The sequence below is a fragment of the Nicotiana tomentosiformis genome, chromosome 4 (genome assembly GCF_000390325.3).
Source record: "Nicotiana tomentosiformis chromosome 4, ASM39032v3, whole genome shotgun sequence".
In the NCBI taxonomy this organism is placed as follows: Eukaryota; Viridiplantae; Streptophyta; class Magnoliopsida; order Solanales; family Solanaceae; genus Nicotiana; species Nicotiana tomentosiformis.
Genome location: NC_090815.1, coordinates 1,276,883 through 1,296,896, shown reverse-complemented (window position 1 = coordinate 1,296,896; position 20,014 = coordinate 1,276,883). Strand labels below are relative to the sequence as shown.

Below are 20,014 nucleotides of genomic sequence, written 5' to 3'. Positions count from 1 at the left end.
TCTATTCCAAATCCATCGTGCATATGGTATTTAGGTGCTGCTCCTCTTCTCCATTGGTATCTTTCATTTACTGTGTACCCCTTCATTTGCCCCTTCCACCCTTTTTGTTCAAACCCCGCAATAAAAGATGTTTTGATATCACATATTTTCTTCAAATACCATGTACTATCTTGTGGTGGTTTGTATTTTCACTAGTCCTTGCCCTTTATGTATATGTGATTTACCCATTTAACCCATAATGAATAATATTTTTGCTCTATATTCCATACATATTTTGCCAATGCTGCTTCATTCCATACCAAACAGTCTTGTATTCCTGATCCACCCTCTCTTTTTGTTCGGCAGATTAGCTCCCATGCTACCAGTGGGGATTTGTTCGTGACACTTTTCCCATCCTATAAGTAGTTCTTACATATAGCTACAATTTCCTTCATGACTCTTTTTGGTAGTAAGAAGATGGATGCCCAATATGAGTGTAGGTGCAACAACACTGTATTTACCAATTGAGTTCTCCCTGCATATGATAGGTTCATGGATCCCCATCCTTTTATCTTTACCAGTATCTTGTCTATCAATATTTCACAATCTACATCACTTAATTTCTTTGAGAATATTGGCACTCCAAGATATTTAAATGGAAGTTTACCTCTCTTATATCCTGTCATCTCACATATGTCTTTTATCTCTCTACCATTCATATTCGCACAGAAGATGTTTGATTTATTTGCATTAACAGTCATACCAGATGAATTCGAGAATGATTTGAGTACCCTTAGCATGAACATTACTGATGGATAATATCCTTTACTGAATAGTATCATATCATCCGCAAAATAAAGGTGTGTCAACTTCATTCCTTTGAATATTGTATGAAAAGAAAATTCTTCTTGCTTAGCCACATGCTCCATGATTCGCGTGAAATATTCCATACAGATCACAAACAGTAAAGGAGAGATTGGATCCCTCTGTCTTAATCCTCTCTTCCCCTTTATTTTGCCATAACACCCACAATTTAAGTTTATGTTGTAGCTAGTTGATGTGATACATGCCATAATCCACCGTATGAAGTTCGCAGGGAAGTTTAGTGCATGCAACATTTCCTCCACAAACTTCCATTCAATGGAATCATATGCCTTCTTCAAATCCACCTTGATCAAGCAGCCCTTAGTGGTTTGTTTCCTATTGTATAATCTGCCCAAGTCTTGACAAATCAAGATGTTCTGTACTATTGTTCTCCCAGCCACAAAAGCACTTTGATTTTGTGATATGATGTCTGGCAGCACCAATTTCATTCTATTACACAATATCTTTGAGATTATCTTGTACACCACATTACAACATGCTATAGGTTTATAATCTTCAACTATTGCAGCATGAGAGGTTTTTGGTATGAGGGTGATCATTGTACTTTAAGAGCTTTGAGCATTTTTCCAGATTGAAAAAAATTCCAGCACGGCTGCAGTGACATCCTCACCTATAATGGTCCAGCTATCCTTGATAAATTGGCTGCCATACCTATCAAGGCCTGGTTCCTTTGTCCCTTCTACATCCCATAATGCTTCTTTAACTTCCTTTTGTGAAAAATCTCTTATCAACTAGATCATTTATTCTTCTGAAATAATCTGTCCTTATTTGACTATGCGGCTTGCCACAAGATCTCTGCTCTGCTGGTCAGTGCCCAATAGCCTTGTATAGAATTCACTGAAAGAATCAGCTATTGCATCTGTTGATTGAACTGTTTCTCCTTACCTGTTCTGAATTGTGAATATCCTGCTTGCTGCTGTCTTTGAAAAATTGGCTGACATACCCATCAGGGCCTGATGCCTTTGTCCCTTCTATATCACATAATGCTTCTTTAACTTCCTTTTGTGAAAAATCTCTTATCAACTAGATCATTTATTCTTCTAAAATAATCTGTCCTTATTTGACTATGTGGCTTGCCACATGATCTCTGCTCTGCTGGTCAGTGCCCAATAGCCTTGTATAGAATTCACTGAAAGCATCAGCTACTGCATCTGTTGATTGAACTGTTTCTCCTTACATGTTCTGAATTGTGAATATCCTGCTTGCTGCTGTCTTTTTCATGATCACCAAGTGAAAATAGCTTGTGTTCATGTCTCCATATTTAAGTTATTGTATTTTACTCTTCTGCTGCAAGTAGTTTATTTTTGCTTCCTTCCAGTATATGTATTGCTTCGTCAACTTTTTCTCCTCTTTGAATATCATTTCATTCACGAGTTCCTTTTGTATTTTGTCTTGACACTCTACCAGCTTTTCCATGCTTACATCTTCCTGTTTCTCCACTTCTGCAAACTTGTCTTTATTCAACTTTAGTAATACCTTTTTAAGTCTGTTTAATTTCCCCACTACTTTAAACATGTTAGTCCCCTTTATTGGTTATCTCCATCTACCCTCCACTCTTGTCATGTATGAATTGCCCATGCTCCACATGTTGTAGTATCTAAATATCCTCATCTTAGGTGTGTCATTTCCCTCCCATTTGATCATTGTAGGACCATGATCATATACTCCTGCTGGCATATAACGAACCTCAGATGCTGGCAACTTATTCACCTAGTCAATATTGGTGATCACCGTGTCAATCCTACTTAGCACTCTATCCTGACCATCTTGTATATTGCTCCATGTATAAAAACACCCCAATGATTTTAATTCTTTTAGTCCACATTACTCAACACACTCTTTAAACTCCTTTATTTCTACATAAGTCACCTTACTTCCCACTCTATCCTCTTGATTGAGTAAAGAGTTGAAATCTACCATAATTGCACATGCCCCTATCATTTGATTAGCTATCATCCTTATGTCTCTCCACAAGTCAGACCTTAGTGCTGGATTATTGAATCCACACACCATTGTCACATTAATCACCTTACCTGTGCTACTATGAGTAATCATACCATGTAAAAGTTGTTATGTCACCATTTTCACTTTTATAGTGAAGATTTGAGGCTTCCACAATAGCCAAATTCTACCTGCATTATATTTAGAGTGATTTGTAGTATACAACCACCCTGTACAAAGATTAAGAGAAGCTTGATTTGCCTTAGCTCTCTTAATCTTTGTTTTCAAGAGCCCAAACAGTCCAACATGTTGTCTTTGAGGGAATAGATTCACTTCCTTCTGCTTGGTTGTCCTGTTTAGGCCCCTGGTGTTCCAAAAACTAATGCTATCCATTAGGGGGTGGGGGTTAGGTCCCCCATCCTTCCCTGATTTATTACCATTTCCTTGTGATTCCATCTGCTTTTTATTAGACCACTCCCCACCTTTATTCCTTCCATTATTCCTCTTGTTCAGTTGTGTTACTGCAACATAGGTGTTTTGATTGTTTTCCCGACCCTTCCATGTTTTTTTTACCCTGTACCACTTTCCATGCTTCCGGCTCTTTTTTGTTATTTCCTGCCTGATTCGTAATTAATTCCCTGTATCTCTTGCTGTTTGTCTTTGGTACTCCCATTTTCAGTTGGAGTGATGTTACTTGCTTCAATGTTCTATTGTTGTTCATCTGGTTCCTCCCTCTCCTTGTAGCTATTTGTATTTCTCCTATTGCCTGATTCCTTGTTAATTTTCTCCACCTTTTTGGTCTGCCTTAATTGCTTCTTGTATTCTCTGATTTCATATCCAAAGTTGCCACATGATTTACAAAACACTCGTTTCCATTCATACCTAACCTCTTGCTCAATGATCACTCCTCATTCCATTCTCAAACATCACCATATCTAGATACATCTGGTTTGGTTCTACTTCAACCAGAATTCTTGCATATTGCAACCTCTCCTTTTATGTTGTTGCTCTGTCACTTTCAGAGGATTGCCAATCATTTCTGCTATTTTTTTAGAGTATTTTCTCCCTACTATTTGATATCCAGGTTCATCAATCTAATTCACACAGGAATTTTATCAACTACCTGCTTGTCAAGTCCAATATCTGGTCTCCATGGTCTAACCACCATTGGCTTTTTGTCAAGCATTCTAATTCTTTCCTCCACCACCTTCTCCTTCTTCTCCATTGAATGGAATCTTACTATGAAAACACTCGTGTTTACCTGGGCTATTTTATCTATTCTCAGTTATCCCCATACTCGTTTTAAGTAGCCATCCATAACTGTTTGTGGTGGATTTGAACTCAGCACGTAACAAATTATAGCAGATCTCCAATAGATTTTCTCATTTTTTATGTCTTCCATTGTAATTTTCATATTTCCCCTCAATTGCTCCCCTTCCTTCTTGGTTAGGTCATACCCTTCACTCCGTTCTCCTTTCCCTACAATTCCACTCCAATTTCCCCTACTGTTTGTGCCTTTGCATGGATTTAATTTCCTACTGATTCCGACTCACTTTCCTCTTCCTCCATTAGATCTGCCCATGATTTCGTTGCCGGTGTGTTTTTCACCATTGTTGATGTCGATGCCATAGTTCCATCCAATTCTAATGGAGCTATACCTTGTATTGCATTGACATTTCCAAATTTCTTCGCCTCCGATGACTGCGGAACCTTTTTAGGTCTCTTCCTATTGTGGTGAGATGTACAATACTCCCCCTCCTCTAGATATTTCCTTCCTCGCCATATCAGCTACTGCTGAGAGGAGGGCTCATGTCTAGAGAGAGAAAATTTATACTGGAGATTGTTTTTCTAATGTTGTTTCATGAATATGATGTTTAATAATTGTGTGATATTGCTACGTTAGAATTTTTCTTTATGTCAAGGGGATTCAATAGCTTATACAAACAACAACAAACCACTACTAAACATTACCTGTTTACCGACACAAATTACCGAGGGACATCCCTCGGTAACAAAGCTTTCCCGAAGGAAGTCCGTCGGTAAGTGGTACGTAGGTAAATATTTTCTTGGTAAAAGTGATCGATAGAATCCCTCGGTAATTACCGATGGACCCCATCGGAAAGCCATCGGTACCTTTCTAACACTATTTGGTCAAATAATTTTACTTGCCGACGGATATCCGTCGGTATATTATAAAATAATATAATATCAATAACGACAGTTGTCTGTCCGTAAATTAAAAATAATAATTTAATAATACCAATGGATACCATCGGTATATTTAGAAATTTAATTTAGTAATTTAAAAATTAAAAATATCTGACGGATATTCGTCGGTATGTTCAAAAAGATTTAAAAAATTATTTTAAGTCTACCGACAGACTCCCTCGGTAAGTATGAATTTTGGATTGACAAATAAATATTTTTTCCGAAGACTTTGTCGGTAAGTCCCTCGGTAAATCTGATATATCTTTGGCAGGCAATGCTTATTTTTTGTTGCACTAAATGTCAGCCAGAATATTACGATAGAAACAGAAATGCAACCAAAATAAAACACAAATTAACAACAATAAAACTTTATAAAATATCCAAACATCCAAATTATCCCATCAAACATCAAAACTATCCAACCAAACTTCAAAATGTAATATTCAAAGTTAACATCCAACTGAACAACAATCCAACCAAACATAAAATCACTCCTCATCTTCGGATTCCCCCTAATATTCTTCATCATTTATATTGTTTCCATCACTTTCATCCTCTTCATAAATGTGCAGGTCGATTAAGTGGTTCACTTGAGCCTTGAGGGACTCGATGTCATTCCTAAGTGCGGTCCTACTCTTCTCTTCATGCCTTTTTTTTTCTCGTTCATCCGCATAGTTCCTAGAAAGTTATTGAATCGTTCGCTGTCACTACTAGAAATCCGGTAAAAACCGACCAACTTTGGTCGGTAATGGCCAATAACCGTCCAAAACGCGACCATTTACGTATGGACAGTATTTTAGAGGTCGGAAAGGCATACCGACCAACTTTGGTCGGTCAATTAAATTTTAAACAAATATTGAAAAAATAACTGACCAAAGTTGATCGGTTTTTTCCGATCAAAGTTGGTCGGTATTTTAATTATGTAATCAAAAGATTCACCATTTGAGAATCGAACCGGGGTCTGTACTGTGGCAGAATACTATTCTACCACTAGACCATTGGTGCATTTTATTTTAAGACTGTCTTTTATTTGATTTATACTCTTTAATTGTATTTTTGCACGAAAACTTTGGTCGGTTTTATTAAAAAATAAAATTACCGACCAAAGTTGGTCGGTTTTTTAAAATGACCGGCCGAATTAACCAACCAATTTTGGTCGATTTTTTTAATATTATTTTTTTATTTATTTTAATTGAAAAACGACCAAAGTTGGTTGGTTTCTTGAAAAATAAATTTCGCGGGACTTAAAAATAGTTTCCCGCATTTTTGCACCAAAGAAAACCGACCAAAGTTGGTCGGTTTCGTAAAAAATATTAAAAAAAATATTTTGAAAAACTGACCAACTTTGGTCGGTTTTTTGACCGATCAAAGTTGGTCGGTTTTTGCTGAATTTCTAGTAGCGTATCTCCTCAAGGTCCTCACTTTGCACGGTGGCGGATGTCCCAATACCTTGTAATCCACAAAAGAGAAGTGGAGAAAAATTATCAAGTTACAAATTACTAATACTTATCACAGATATAGTTTCTATACAACATGAAAACATTATTTCCACAACTACACACTTTATATAGTAAACATTTTCTTCATATATGTTCTCAAACATTAGTGAAACGCATGTAATCTTTGCTAGTAGTAATATATAAAATTGTACTAGTATATTTCAGTGTGCATAATAATCAATTGTTAACGTTACTTAAGGACACCGTTAATACACTTCTACTTACAATAATTATCAATTTATAAGATAAACCATCACTAATATTTCTTTCGGAAACGACTAATATACTTCGTCTTAGTATGTAATTATTAATGTATAGGTTAATCAATGTAGTTAAGGATACTACAAATTCACTTTTACTTTGTGTAATTGTAAATTACTAAGCTAATTATCACTAATATATTTTTAAGTAGTGTAATCACCATGAATACAGTTCCACTTAGTGTAAATTTCAATAAATAGGCTAATCCACCACTAAGATAATTAAGTAAATACTTACTGAGGGACTTACCGACGACCTCCCTACCTATTGTGTAATAAAAAATACAAAATAATTATGTATAAGATTATATATTTAAATTACCGACGTAAGTCCATCGCAACTGTAAGAACAAAATTTAAAATATTTTGTAAATGCAATAGCGATTGAGTATGTCGATATCTTTTTTTTTTAAATGCACCGAGAGACACCGTCAGTATCTAAAAAATAATTAAAAAATAAATACAAAATATTGCGAGAGAATCCGCCGGTAAATTACCGACAGAGTGTATCGGTACGACCAATTAAATTTTAACTGGTCAGAGTATCATTATTTACCGAGCGTTGTCCGTCAGTTATTTTTTAAAAAAATTAAAAATTAAAAAGTTCAAAAGTAGCGAGAGACTCCAACAGAAAGTCCCTTGGAATAGCAATGGAAAAAAGTCTGTCGGTATTGCTGCGTCGGTAAACAACTATTTTTTTAGTAGTGAATTATTTTTAACTTTTACCTATTTATGCTATTTAACATTCCTCTTACGTCTGTTTTCTGGTACTATGGTGGGAGAAAAATACTTCATCCGCAAGAGAGATAAAGATATAGATTTAAAAGTACTTGAAGCATGAGAGAAAAGAGACCGAAAATAATATGAGGTTGGGCAGAACAAGCCCCGAATAACTTTGGCTTGGTTGAATTTAACACCATATACATTTAGTATGCATTTCTAGATCATTTTCGATTTCCTATTAGCCCTTCCATAAGGCTATCAAGATCTTTAGTTGTATTGTCATTAATGTAAACAACCTACACAGGGCCGGCTGGAGCTTAAGGCCACTAAAGCAATGGCTTTAGGCCCCCAAAATATTTAGGGCCTCAAAATTTATAAATAATACATATAATATTTAATAATTGTGCATTATAGAAGTTTTAAATTATTTGGTTAAAATAGTTATAGTTAAAAGTTATACATATCTTAAATTGTAGTTACTAGTTGTTTCTTGTCTTTAATTCGTCGCAACTTAAATCGATCTTCTTACAATTTTAGTTTAGAATAGTTTTCTCTTAATTCTTTGAGTGCTTTTGTGGACATTTTTCAAGCTACTTTGATAAGTAACTGTTAAATTTCGTCCTTAACATTGAGTGACTCTTGAAATATAGTAGTTACTACAGTATTATTTGTTTCAACTTATATTTAGAATTAAAAGTGCTAAGAGAAACTGTATAAGTAGAAGAATACTCTAATTGGCAAACTCAACCAGATAAAAAATATTAATTCAATTACCGTTAATAATTTCTATATTAGTTGCCTCGGTTGAAAAACTGTTTCAAAACTAAATCAATAAAGTTCAACATGATAACACAAGAGAGATTAAACAAATTGGTTAGACAATGACAATAATTAAAACTGATTATAACTTCTTTAGATTTCGATAAATTATAAGAGTAAAAAATAATTTAAAAAATTTAAACCTCACTTTTTCTTTTCACCTTAGGCCCCCATATTATGTCGAGTCACCCCTGAACCTACATAAGCCTCGGGGGGTTTTGCAGTCGGAGTAAATTAAATTAACGAGTCCTGAGCGTCGGACGTGCTTGGAGAGCATAATAGGACATGTATCACTTGGCGTATAAGCCTCGCAAGATTTGAGCCCACCAAGTAAGCATCAGGGCATTTACAATATGTCGGGGCGAGTCCAAAGAAAGCCTTTTAGAGCACTAACTATTATAACGAATCTCCACCAACACCACACAACAACATACTGTCTCCGTTATGTCAACTGTAAAGATGTTCTTGTTTACTCCAATCAAAGCAATTAAACAAATTGGTGCATTTTAAATAAATAGTAAAGAAAGAAAAAATATTAAAGAAAACATTAATCAAATGAAAATGGATGGGAGAATTTTATACCTACTCCTCTACATAAGTCGACCGATCTGATTCCACGCACCCAACTGGGAAAAACGAAGTCAAATAATTTACTAGTAAATTTCAAGGTTGTTATACAACAAGTTGTGGGTTAAAAAAATTGCCACATCCAACTATCCAAGGCAGTTCACATTTTTTATTTCCTTAGCAGCCAAATAAACAAATTGGTGTGTTTTAGTCAGGTAAAAAAATGTCTATCAAAAGAAAGAAAATATTTTAAAAAACTTTAATCAAATGAAAATGGATAAAGTATTTATTGTTCCTACTCTTCAACATATCTTAACAGATCTGATTCCACGGGCAATGACTTATCTTTTTTTAGTACGTCAAAATAATTTATTGATAAACACTAACATGGTAGGGTCTTATACAACAAGTTATGGGATTAAAAATTGAAAAATGATATTGTATAGTTGCTCTTAAAATAATAGTCGAATAAATAAATATTTTATGTATTATTTATATATATATATATATTATTACGTTATATATAAAAAATATATAAATTTTATAAATGTGTGCGACTACTGAATATAAATAGTTTCGGGAATGTGATATCTGCCCGTTAAACATTTACGCACCCAAGGCAGCCTACATTATTATCCTTCCGCTATAAATAGGGGTCACCCACTCCACCTCATTTTGGATATCAAGTCACATAGACTAATACTATAATTTGAGCGAAAAATAGTTAAAGAGCTGTGCATTTTTTATATTGGGATATTACAAAAAGTGTTCGAAAACTTTGTGATACTCGAGTGTTAACTTTGAATTTCTTTATCTATGTTTATATGATTTTGATCTTTTAAATTTATTACTTTTTCTTAGTTGTGAAGGGTTTTCCAAGTGAAAACTTTTGTGCTATCTCCTTATTTTCTTTTCTCTAATATAATCCCACAAAACAAAAAAGCGTATTTGATATCTTTTATTAAATCCTCTATACTCTAACAATTCTTTTGTCCTTTCCTCTCCATATTAACCTGGCAATAAATACATTCCAAGTCATTTTCTCTTCTTGCTATCATTTCCACAATCTGATTCTTGATTTGATGGCTAGTGCTGCTGTAATTTCTCTTCTTCAAACTCTTGAGCAACGAAACCCAGAACTCTTTCATAATCAAACTGCTAATACGCTCGAATCTCTTCGTGCTACTGCTGAATATATTCTAAATGTCCTTGAAAAACTTAGCAAGAGTAGGTTTGACCCTGAAAAAATCAAATCTTTGGAGGAAAAAATAAGAGTTGCTGCTAGTGATGCAGAAGATGTTGTTGAGGTGAAGATTTTTCAAATCATCAGAGGCTTAAGCTGGACATTTGGAATTTTACAACACCAGGATTTGCTCCCAATTGTTGAAAAAATGGATATAACAAAGAAAGAATTGATGGAAATTGTTTCCGATTTTAGCACAAGTACTCATGACGCTGATGATAATCTAATTCTTGAATCTACTCTAGATTCCAGGATTGGCACTTCTTCTAGAAGTAATCTAATGCTGGGAAATTTGGAAGATGATATCGTGCAGGGACTTGATGATGACTTGGAGATCATAGTTAAAAGATTGACAGGACCACCGTCGGATCTAGACATTGTCACAATATCTGGCATGGGTTGCATTGGTAAAACAACGCTCGGTAGAAAAGCTTATGATAATCTCCCAATCAGGTATCATTTTGACATTCGTGTTTGGGTTACAATATCTCAAGAATATCGCAGTAGAAATGTGTTGTTAGATGCTTTACATTGCATTTCGAAACAAACAAATATTGTCAAAGTAAATGATTATGATACTATGGATGACTGTGAGTTACCTGACCTAGTGCAGAAAAACCTAAAGGGTCCAAGATACCTTGTTGTTGTTGATGATATTTGGAGTAGGGATGTTTGGGATAGTATAAGAGGAATATTTCCAAATTACAACAATGGGAGTCAGAATCTTATTGACTACTAGGGAAACAGAGGTAGCGATGTATGCAAATACTAGTAGCTCTCATGAGATGAACCTCCTGACTTTAGAAAACAGTTGGAAGTTACTTCGTGATAAGGTGTTTGGACCAGAAAAGGATTATCCTCCTGAGTTGGAAAAAATTGGAAAGAAAATAGTAGAAAAATGCCAAGGACTACCCTTGACAATTTCAGTGATTGCAGGGCATCTCTCTAAAATGGACATGACATTAGAAAGTTGGAAGGATGTTGCCCGAACATTAGGTGATATAGTTGCTAGTCAACCAGATAAATGCTTAGGAGTGCTCGGTTTGAGTTATCACCACTTGCCTAATCACCTCAAACCTTGCTTTCTTTCTATGGGTAATGGCTATAAAAAGGAGATTCAATGGTGAAATAAGAACATGTGGAATGCATGATCTACTGCGTGAATTCTGTTTGATAGAAGCTAAAATGACAAAGTTTATGCATATGGAGAGGGATGAGCTACCCGTCCCTACTCTTCCAAAAGAAAAGCACATTGTCCGTCGCTTCAGTTTTCAAACCGAACACCATTCAGTTGATGCTTGTCGTAAGCTATTACCCCCTGTTGCCAGATCTATCTATGTATTTTCTACATCAATGGAAACTTTTTTACCCTTTTACGAGTTTCTTGACAGCCTTCTGGGCATTGCACGCATAACCCGGCGTCATTATATATTACGTGATTTTTTCTCCCGTTTCAAGCTTCTCAGGGTGTTGGCGATCTTCAATAAAGTTGAAAGGTTCCGTACATTTCCACTCGAGATCACAAAGTTATTTCATTTGAGATATCTCCAAGTTTTTTTTTCAGGCGATATTCCTGAATCAATCTCAGAGCTTCAGAATTTGCAAACTCTAATTAATCATGGGGGAAAAGGTAGACTTCTTACAACTTCACCAGGGAAGATATGGGTGATGAATAACTTGAGGCATATACATTTAGTATTCGAGATCAACATCATCTTGTGATAGGGATGCCAAATCTAGAGGAACTTTCTGGTCTCTGTTCTTTAAGTTGTACAACTGAAGTCTTTTCTCGCATTCCCAATTTAAAGAGATTGGTTGTCTATGAAATTTCATCTAGGAGAGAGGGTATGGCCAATCGCCTCATCGATATGTCCAACTTGACAAAACTCGTAACATTGAAGTGTTGGGAGTATGATGTTCCGAAACCTATCTCCATCAAAATGTTTGTTTTCCCAACATCACTTAAGAGGTTGACTTTATATGAGTTCCGTTTTCCTTGGAAAGACATATCAACTCTTGCCATGTTGCCAAATCTTGAAGAGCTCAAACTTAAATATAATGCAGTCAAGGGTGGCGTATGGAGATTAAGTGATGAAGACAAGTTCGAAAGCCTAAAGCTTTTGTTAATTGCAACTACAACTTTCTTTCATCATTGGGAAGCTAGCAGTGATAACTTCCCAAATCTAAAACGCCTTGTTCTCAATAATTGCCACTACCTCAAACAAATTCCGACAGATTTTGGGGAAATTTGTAGTTTGGAGTCAATTGAGTTACATTATTGCAACACTACTGCTGAGGATTCTGCAAGAAAGATTAAACAAGAACAACAAGACATGTGAAATACTTCCCTTAAGGTCGAAATCCATGAACTTCGCAGTAAGTTTTATTTGATTCTTCACATTAATTGTTACTCAAATCTTTGTGAAAATGTTACCTCCTTGAAATTAAGATTATGACTTCTACTTTTTTATCTTCCATGCAGGGCTTTGAAGCTTATTTCCAAGGGCGAAGGTACATTATTCGGAGGGTGGTCAATTAACCGATCTTTGTCGAAAAAATATTAGGTTTTAGAGGTGTATAATATATACTGAATATCCTTTGTTAGGAATTTGTTTTTCACTTTTTACCTTTGCGAAAATTTCTGATTTCGCCACTATTTATTTCGAGGGACCATTCCCAATGGGAACCTTTTAGTTTATATTTTCAAACTTTTATGTCCTTATCGGTTGTTAAATTTGTGTTTTAAGGAATAAGCCATGTTTAATGCAAGTCTCACCCATTTGTGATTTAGTATTTTGTAAACCACAACTATTAATGTATATGTAATATCTATTTTGTTTTATGTGATAGTTCGAAATGAATAAGGTTTCTAATATGCATTGGAGGTTTCACGTAATTATTCCGTCAGATACCTCACACTTGAATCTGTTTTCCTTTGTCAAGTATAATCACTATTAAAAATCTGCTAAAAACCGATCAACTATTTCCGACCAACATTGATCGATCAAAAAAAGCGATCAAAAAACCGTATAGGTTGGACGGAAACTGGGAAAATTTTTTTTTATATTTTTTTAAAACTAAATACCGACCAACGTTGGTCGGTAAATTGGTCAACGAATTGACCCAGCTGGTCAGACAAGAAAATTTTGGATTACCGACCAACGTTGGTCGGTAATCTGAATCCAATTTTTTAAATTTTAATAATTATTTTATTATTTAAAATATTTTATAATATTTAAGAATTTATATTTAAAATTACCGACCAACGTTGGTCGGTTAATGTAGGGGAAGCATTTACCGAGCAACTTTGATCGGTAATTGTTATTTTTTGCAAAATAACCGACCAAAGTTGGTCGGTTATTACGTCAACATTGATCAAACTTTCGAATTACTTTTATATTTACTATCTAAATAATATAAATATAATTCGTTAACACTTTTGTAATACAAATAATGAATACACATATACTATATATAACATGCTATTTGTAAATTGATTCATCGACTTATAACTTACTTAGATGCATCGATAAATATTAAAAATAAAACGTTTGACCTATATCGACTAATAGTAAAAACAAAACGTCTCGACTTATATCGACTAATCTAGCTATGCCATGCATTATTAGTGATGAATGAATGAAAAATAAAAGAATTAAAACTAAACATCTTTGACATATATATATATATATATATATATATATATATATATATATATATATATATATATATATATATATATATATATATATGGATCACAAATTAAATAAACGAAAGAAGCTATTAGTATTAAGTAAATGAGTTAAATTAATAGGTCAAACATGGTCAAATTTTAACAAGCTATAATATATACACACTAACATATACTATAATAAGCTATATATATAGTTAAAGTATTACAGTGAAGTGTGTTTGTGTGTGTATATATATATATATAAGAACACGAAGCGCTAGGACCACAGGGTCGGGTTCTTTTAGGGATAGACTTGGGAAGATACTAATTAGTATATATACTTTATCATCAAATATATCTATTTGTAAATTGATTCATCGACTTATAACTACTTAGATGTATCGATGAATATTAATCGATGATTCATCAAAACGTCTCGACCTATATATCGATTAATCTATGTCATGCATTATTAGTGATGAACGAATGAAAAAAGAAGTTATTAGCATCAATTACAATATAGTGTATGTGTGTGTGTGAGAAATTACTCACATACTTAATTATAACTTAGAAAATTTACTTAGATAGATGCTATTAAAATTTATTAAAATTAAATAGTTAATTTGGTCGGTTTTTGGTCAAACGGTCAACACTTAATGTACCGACCAAAATTACCGACCAACTTTGGTCGGTAATTCTGAAATCAGAGAATTGAAAAACGGGGGAAACCCCCATTTCTCTGAAATTTTCCCCTCTCTTCACTCAAAACCTTTCCATCTCCTTCTCTATTTCCCTCACATAAATCTCATTCCCCACCCCGCGTTGCCACTGCCCAGCCGTCGCCGTCGCCGCTGCCACTGCCACTGCCGCCCCTCTCCTTCTCCATCTCCTAAAAATTCTAGGTTTGAATTACAACCCATTTATTTATTATTTCTAGGTTTTGTTAATTAGTTATGAATTAGTTTCAATTGATTAGTGTTTTAATTATTTGAACATTGCATTTTATTGAGGATTAGGGTTTAGGTCTTGTTTTAATTAGTTTTATTAATTAATTTTATTAACTAATTAGTTTTGTTAATTAGTCAATTAGTTATGAATTAGTTTAGTTTAGGGTATGGGTTGAATTTCTTTAGTTTAGTTAGTTTATGTTTAAACTCGTAGGATATGAATTGAAATTTTAGTTTTTAGGATTTGTTCTTGTGAATTGAACTTTTAGGATATGAATTGAACTTTTAAGATATGAATTGGACCTTTTGGATATGAATTGAACTTTTAGGATATAAATTGGTGTAATTAGAAAAAAATAATTATCTTGAATTAACTAAAAAAGATATAATTAATTTATAATTGTAGAATAAATTAATTTGTTCTTGTGAATCGAACTTTTAGGGTATGGGTTGAATTTCTTTAGTTTAGTTAGTTTATGTTTAAACTCGTAGGATATGAATTGAAATTTTAGTTTTTAGGATTTGTTCTTGTGAATTGAACTTTTAGGATATGAATTGAACTTTTAAGATATGAATTGGACCTTTTGGATATGAATTGAAATTTTAGGATATAAATTGGTGTAATTAGGAAAAAATAATTATCTTGAATTAACTAAAAAAGATATAATTAATTTATAATTGTAGAATAAATTAATTTGTTCTTGTGAATCGAACTTTTAGGGTATGGGTTGAATTTCTTTAGTTTAGTTAGTTTATGTTTAAACTCGTAGGATATGAATTGAAATTTTAGTTTTTAGGATTTGTTCTTGTGAATTGAACTTTTAGGATATGAATTGAACTTTTAAGATATGAATTGGACCTTTTGGATATGAATTGAACTTTTAGGATATAAATTGGTGTAATTAGGAAAAAATAATTATCTTGAATTAACTAAAAAAGATATAATTAATTTATAATTGTAGAATAAATTAATTTGTTCTTGTGAATCGAACTTTTAGGGTATGGGTTGAATTTCTTTAGTTTAGTTAGTTTATGTTTAAACTCGTAGGATATGAATTGAAATTTTAGTTTTTAGGATTTGTTCTTGTGAATTGAACTTTTAGGATATGAATTGAACTTTTAAGATATGAATTGGAGCTTTTGGATATGAATTGAACTTTTAGGATATATATTAGTGTAATTAGGAAAAAATAATTATCTTGAATTAACTAAAAAAGATATAATTAATTTATAATTGTAGAATAAATTAATTTGTTCTTGTTTTATTTGTATAAATGGAATATCGTACTTGGATGTACAATAGAAATTATCCTAATCGGCGAGGATTGCGGGAGGATTTTGTAGAAGGGGTTGATGACTTTATTAGACATGCAATGTCACTTCTACCATACCAAAGTGAAGGAGTAATTAGGTGTCTTTGTGTCAGGTGCGATTGTATGAAATTTAAAAAATCGGAGGAAGTTAAGCTTCATCTTTATAGGAAGGGGTTTATAGAGAATTACTTTGTGTGGACTAATCATGGAGAGATCGATGGTAGCCGTGGGATATTTCATAACATGGTTGTTGGTGAAAGTAGTAGGTCGGTGGAGAATACAAATCTTGATTCTAGAATTCAGGATATGGTTGCGGATGCTTTTGGGAGTGAGCCTAATGAAAATGTTGAACAAACTCCTAATGATGACGCAAAACATTTTTATGAACAGTTAGAGGAAGCTAGTCGTCCACTACGTGAAGGAAGTCCGCACTCTGAGTTGTCTGTTGCAGTTAGATTACTAAGTATCAAATCTAATTGGAATATTTCTCAAGCAGCCATGGACTCTTTCATTGACCTTATGAGTGAACTAGTTGACCCTAATATCAACTTACCTGGTGATTTCTATAAGGCAAAGAGATTGGTTTCTAAGTTAGGACTTTCGTCAATGAGAATTGATTGTTGTGAAGATGGTTGCATGTTATATTATAAAGATGATGCAACTTTAGACAGTTGTAAATTTTGCGAAAAGCCTCGTTTCAAGAGGCTTTCCAGCGGGAATATGATCGCTGTCAAGGCGATGCATTATTTACCTCTTATACCTAGGTTAAAGAGGTTATATGCGTCGATGAGTTCTGCTCCTCATATGAGATGGCACTTTAAAAATAGAAAACCACCTGGTGTTATGTGTCATCCTTCAGATGGAGAAGCTTAGAAGCACTTTGATAGGACATATCCAGATTTTGCTAGTGAACCAAGGAACATTCGGTTAGGTCTGTGTGCGGATGGCTTCACACCTTTTTCTATATCTGCGACACCATATTCATGTTGGCCTGTCTTTCTTACACCTTATAATCTACCACCTGAGTTGTGTATGACTAGTCCATATATATTTTTAAATTGTATTATCCCCGGTCCACGTAATCCGAAAAGTTTGATTGATATATATTTGCAACCTTTGATTGATGAGCTAAAACAATTGTGGTATGATGGTGTTGAAACATATGACATATCAACCAAGCAGAATTTTAATTTGCGTGCTAATTTAATGTGGACTATTAATGATTTTCATGCGTATAGAATGTTGTCTAGGTGGATGACTGTTGGGAAGCTAGCTGTCCTTACTGCATGGAAAATAGTAAAGCGTTCACTTTGAAACATGGCCGAAAGCAATCATGGTTTGATTGTCACCGTCAATTCTTGCCTGATGATCATGAGTTTAGAAGGATGAAAAATGCATTCAAAAATAATAAAGTGGAATATGATTCTCCACCTCCGATACTTTCAGGTGAGGAAATTTGGGAGAGGGTCCAGAACTTCAGTAAAGTTACTGAGGCTCCACCTTATAGATTCCCCGGATATGGTGTTAATCATAATTGGACGAAACAGAGTATATTTTGGGAGTTGCCTTATTGGAAGGATAATCTTCTCCGACACAACCTTGATGTCATGCATATTGAGAAGAATTATTTTGATAATTTGTTCAACACAGTGATGGATGTTAAAGGTAAGACAAAAGATAACCCGAAGGCTAGAATGGACTTACAAGAATAATGCAGGCGGCCTGAATTATACTTGCAGATAGCAAACAAAGGTAAGGTGTTCAAGCCCAACGCAAGTTACACATTCACTTTGGAGGAAAGACGACAAATTTGTGATTGGGTTACGAAATTGAAGATGCCTGATGGTTATGCGTCGAATCTTAGAAAAAAAGTAGATATGGAGGTAGGGAAGTTGAGCCATTTAAAAAGTCATGACTGCCATGTTTTCATGGAGACCTTAGTGCCTATTTCATTTTGTGGTTTGCCTGAAAGAATTTGGAAACCCACCACAGAAATTAGTTTATTTTTCAAAGACTTGTGTTCTACCACATTAAGGGAAGAAAACCTACTTCGAATGGACCAGAACATCCGTGTAATTTCTAGTAAGATGGAAAAAATATTCCCATGTGGTTTCTTTGATGTGATGGAACACCTTCCAATACACCTTGTACACGAGGCACGACTTGGAGGGCCTGTTCAATGCAGATGGATGTATCCCTTTGAGAGGTAATATTATAAGTTTGATGTAATATTCTATTTTATTTGAATGTTCTTGGCTAACATGAGATTATGTAGGACAATTGGCAAATGCAAATAATTTGTTAAGCAGAAGAATAAGATTGAAGGATCTATATGCGAAGCCTATCTTGCAAAGAAAACTGCACATTTTTGTTCTTATTATTTTGAGAGTAACGTGCCATGTTCTAGGAATAGGCCCAATAGGCACACGGTCGAATGTGTGAATGATCCATTATATCCACCAATGTCCATATTCAATCAACTAAGCCGATGTTCTAAGGATGTTAGAAAGAGAAGTTTGAGTGATATGGAGTACAAGTCAGCTACACTTCATGTGTTGCTAAATTATCCCGAAGTTGTACCATTTCTCAAGTAAGTATTGATTTATTAGTTATCAAAATGTAAAATTTACTGTGACTACATATTGATGCAACTACTAAAAATATTTGATATGTCACAGTCACTTCGTAGGTCAATTTGGCCATGATGCTGTATATATGAGATTTGATACGTGGTTCAAACAGTTTGTGTGTGTATATATATATATATATATAGTAGTGAATGTATAAAAATTGATTCATAAGTTGTGCTAACTTATGACTTTTTTTAACTCTATGTAGGTAAATAATCCAAATAATGGTGTAAATCAATTTTTGAAAGATATATCTTGGGGACCTGGGCTTCAGGTCACAACAATGTCTAAGTACGTAGTGAATGGTTATAAGTTTCATACAGAGGATTGCTCTAAAAATAAAAATAGCAACAACAGCGGGGTGTGGGTTCAAGGTGGTGATGGCAACCAAGTTGGAGATATTGATTATTATGGTGTGGTCAAAGAAATATTACAACTAGAATATACAGGTTGGCCATATAAGAAATTGATACTCTTTAGATGCAAGTGGTTTGACCCAAATCCAACAAGAGGTACAAGAGTACACAACCAATACAACATAATTGAGGTTAATCATACGAGGGAGTATGATCGCTATAATCCTTTCATAATTGCACATAGCATTAGGCAAGTGTATTATGCTCCTTATCTATTACGGCGGAATAAGTCCGATTGGTGGGTTGTAATAAAAACTAAGCCTGTAGGTAGGATGGAAGTCGAGAATATGTTAGAGTGTTGCATATTAAAACGATATCTTCAATGTTCACCAAATAGTGAACGATCAATTAGAAAATGATTTGGAACATCCTGAACGCATATTGGAAGAAGTTGATATAAATGAAGTAACAATTATAGAAAATGAGGACGAAGAATCAACTGATGAAGCTCAAACAAGTGAGGACGAAGAATTCTCGGATGAGGAATAATACGTCGATGAGGATTAAAAAGTTGGTTTTTTAAAGCACTCTCGTTTTATAGCTAGTTTCTTATATGTTTCAATCTAAATGTGTATTATATTATGCAGATAGCAGGCAAGGGTCAAGGTAACAATGACCCTACTAGTTCTCGGGGTCGAGAAAAGGGTAGGAAGGGAAAGAGGAGGGTAGAAAATAATACTCCCTCTTGTCCACCCTTTTCAGAGATGCCTATGTCTTATCCTCCACCACACGGCTATACTGAGCTGCCACAGCATCACGAGCCGTACACCTTCATTCAGACACCCAGTCTTCCATCACAGGGCCACAGGACTATACGTCCGACATACAGTCCAGCTGCCTCACAGCCATCTGCATCACATCCACATGGATCACATCCCTACATATCACAGCCACATGGATCGCATCCATCC

General features: G+C 34.4%; 3 protein-coding genes across 3 annotated transcripts; 2 read left to right on the top strand and 1 right to left on the bottom strand.

Annotated features, from left to right (window-relative positions):
- Positions 1-1,409: 1,409 nt before the first annotated feature.
- LOC138909164 (uncharacterized) lies at positions 1,410-2,379 on the bottom strand. Its single transcript, XM_070200348.1, has 4 exons — positions 2,145-2,379; positions 1,942-2,027; positions 1,750-1,863; positions 1,410-1,571 (listed from the first exon to the last, which is right to left on the bottom strand). The coding sequence occupies exons 1-4, from the start codon at positions 2,377-2,379 to the stop codon at positions 1,410-1,412; spliced, it is 597 nt and encodes a 198-aa protein (XP_070056449.1).
- A 7,211-nt stretch (positions 2,380-9,590) lies between these two features.
- Positions 9,591-12,966, top strand: LOC104103734 (putative disease resistance RPP13-like protein 3). Its single transcript, XM_009611666.4, has 2 exons — positions 9,591-12,500; positions 12,607-12,966. The coding sequence occupies exon 1, from the start codon at positions 9,964-9,966 to the stop codon at positions 10,861-10,863; it is 900 nt and encodes a 299-aa protein (XP_009609961.1). The 5' UTR covers positions 9,591-9,963; the 3' UTR covers positions 10,864-12,500; positions 12,607-12,966.
- On the top strand, positions 10,880-12,463 carry LOC104103739 (putative late blight resistance protein homolog R1B-13). The gene is made up of 4 exons (XM_070200346.1): positions 10,880-11,165; positions 11,302-11,427; positions 11,689-11,754; positions 11,850-12,463. The coding sequence occupies exons 1-4, from the start codon at positions 10,880-10,882 to the stop codon at positions 12,461-12,463; spliced, it is 1,092 nt and encodes a 363-aa protein (XP_070056447.1).
- Positions 12,967-20,014: the final 7,048 nt, after the last annotated feature.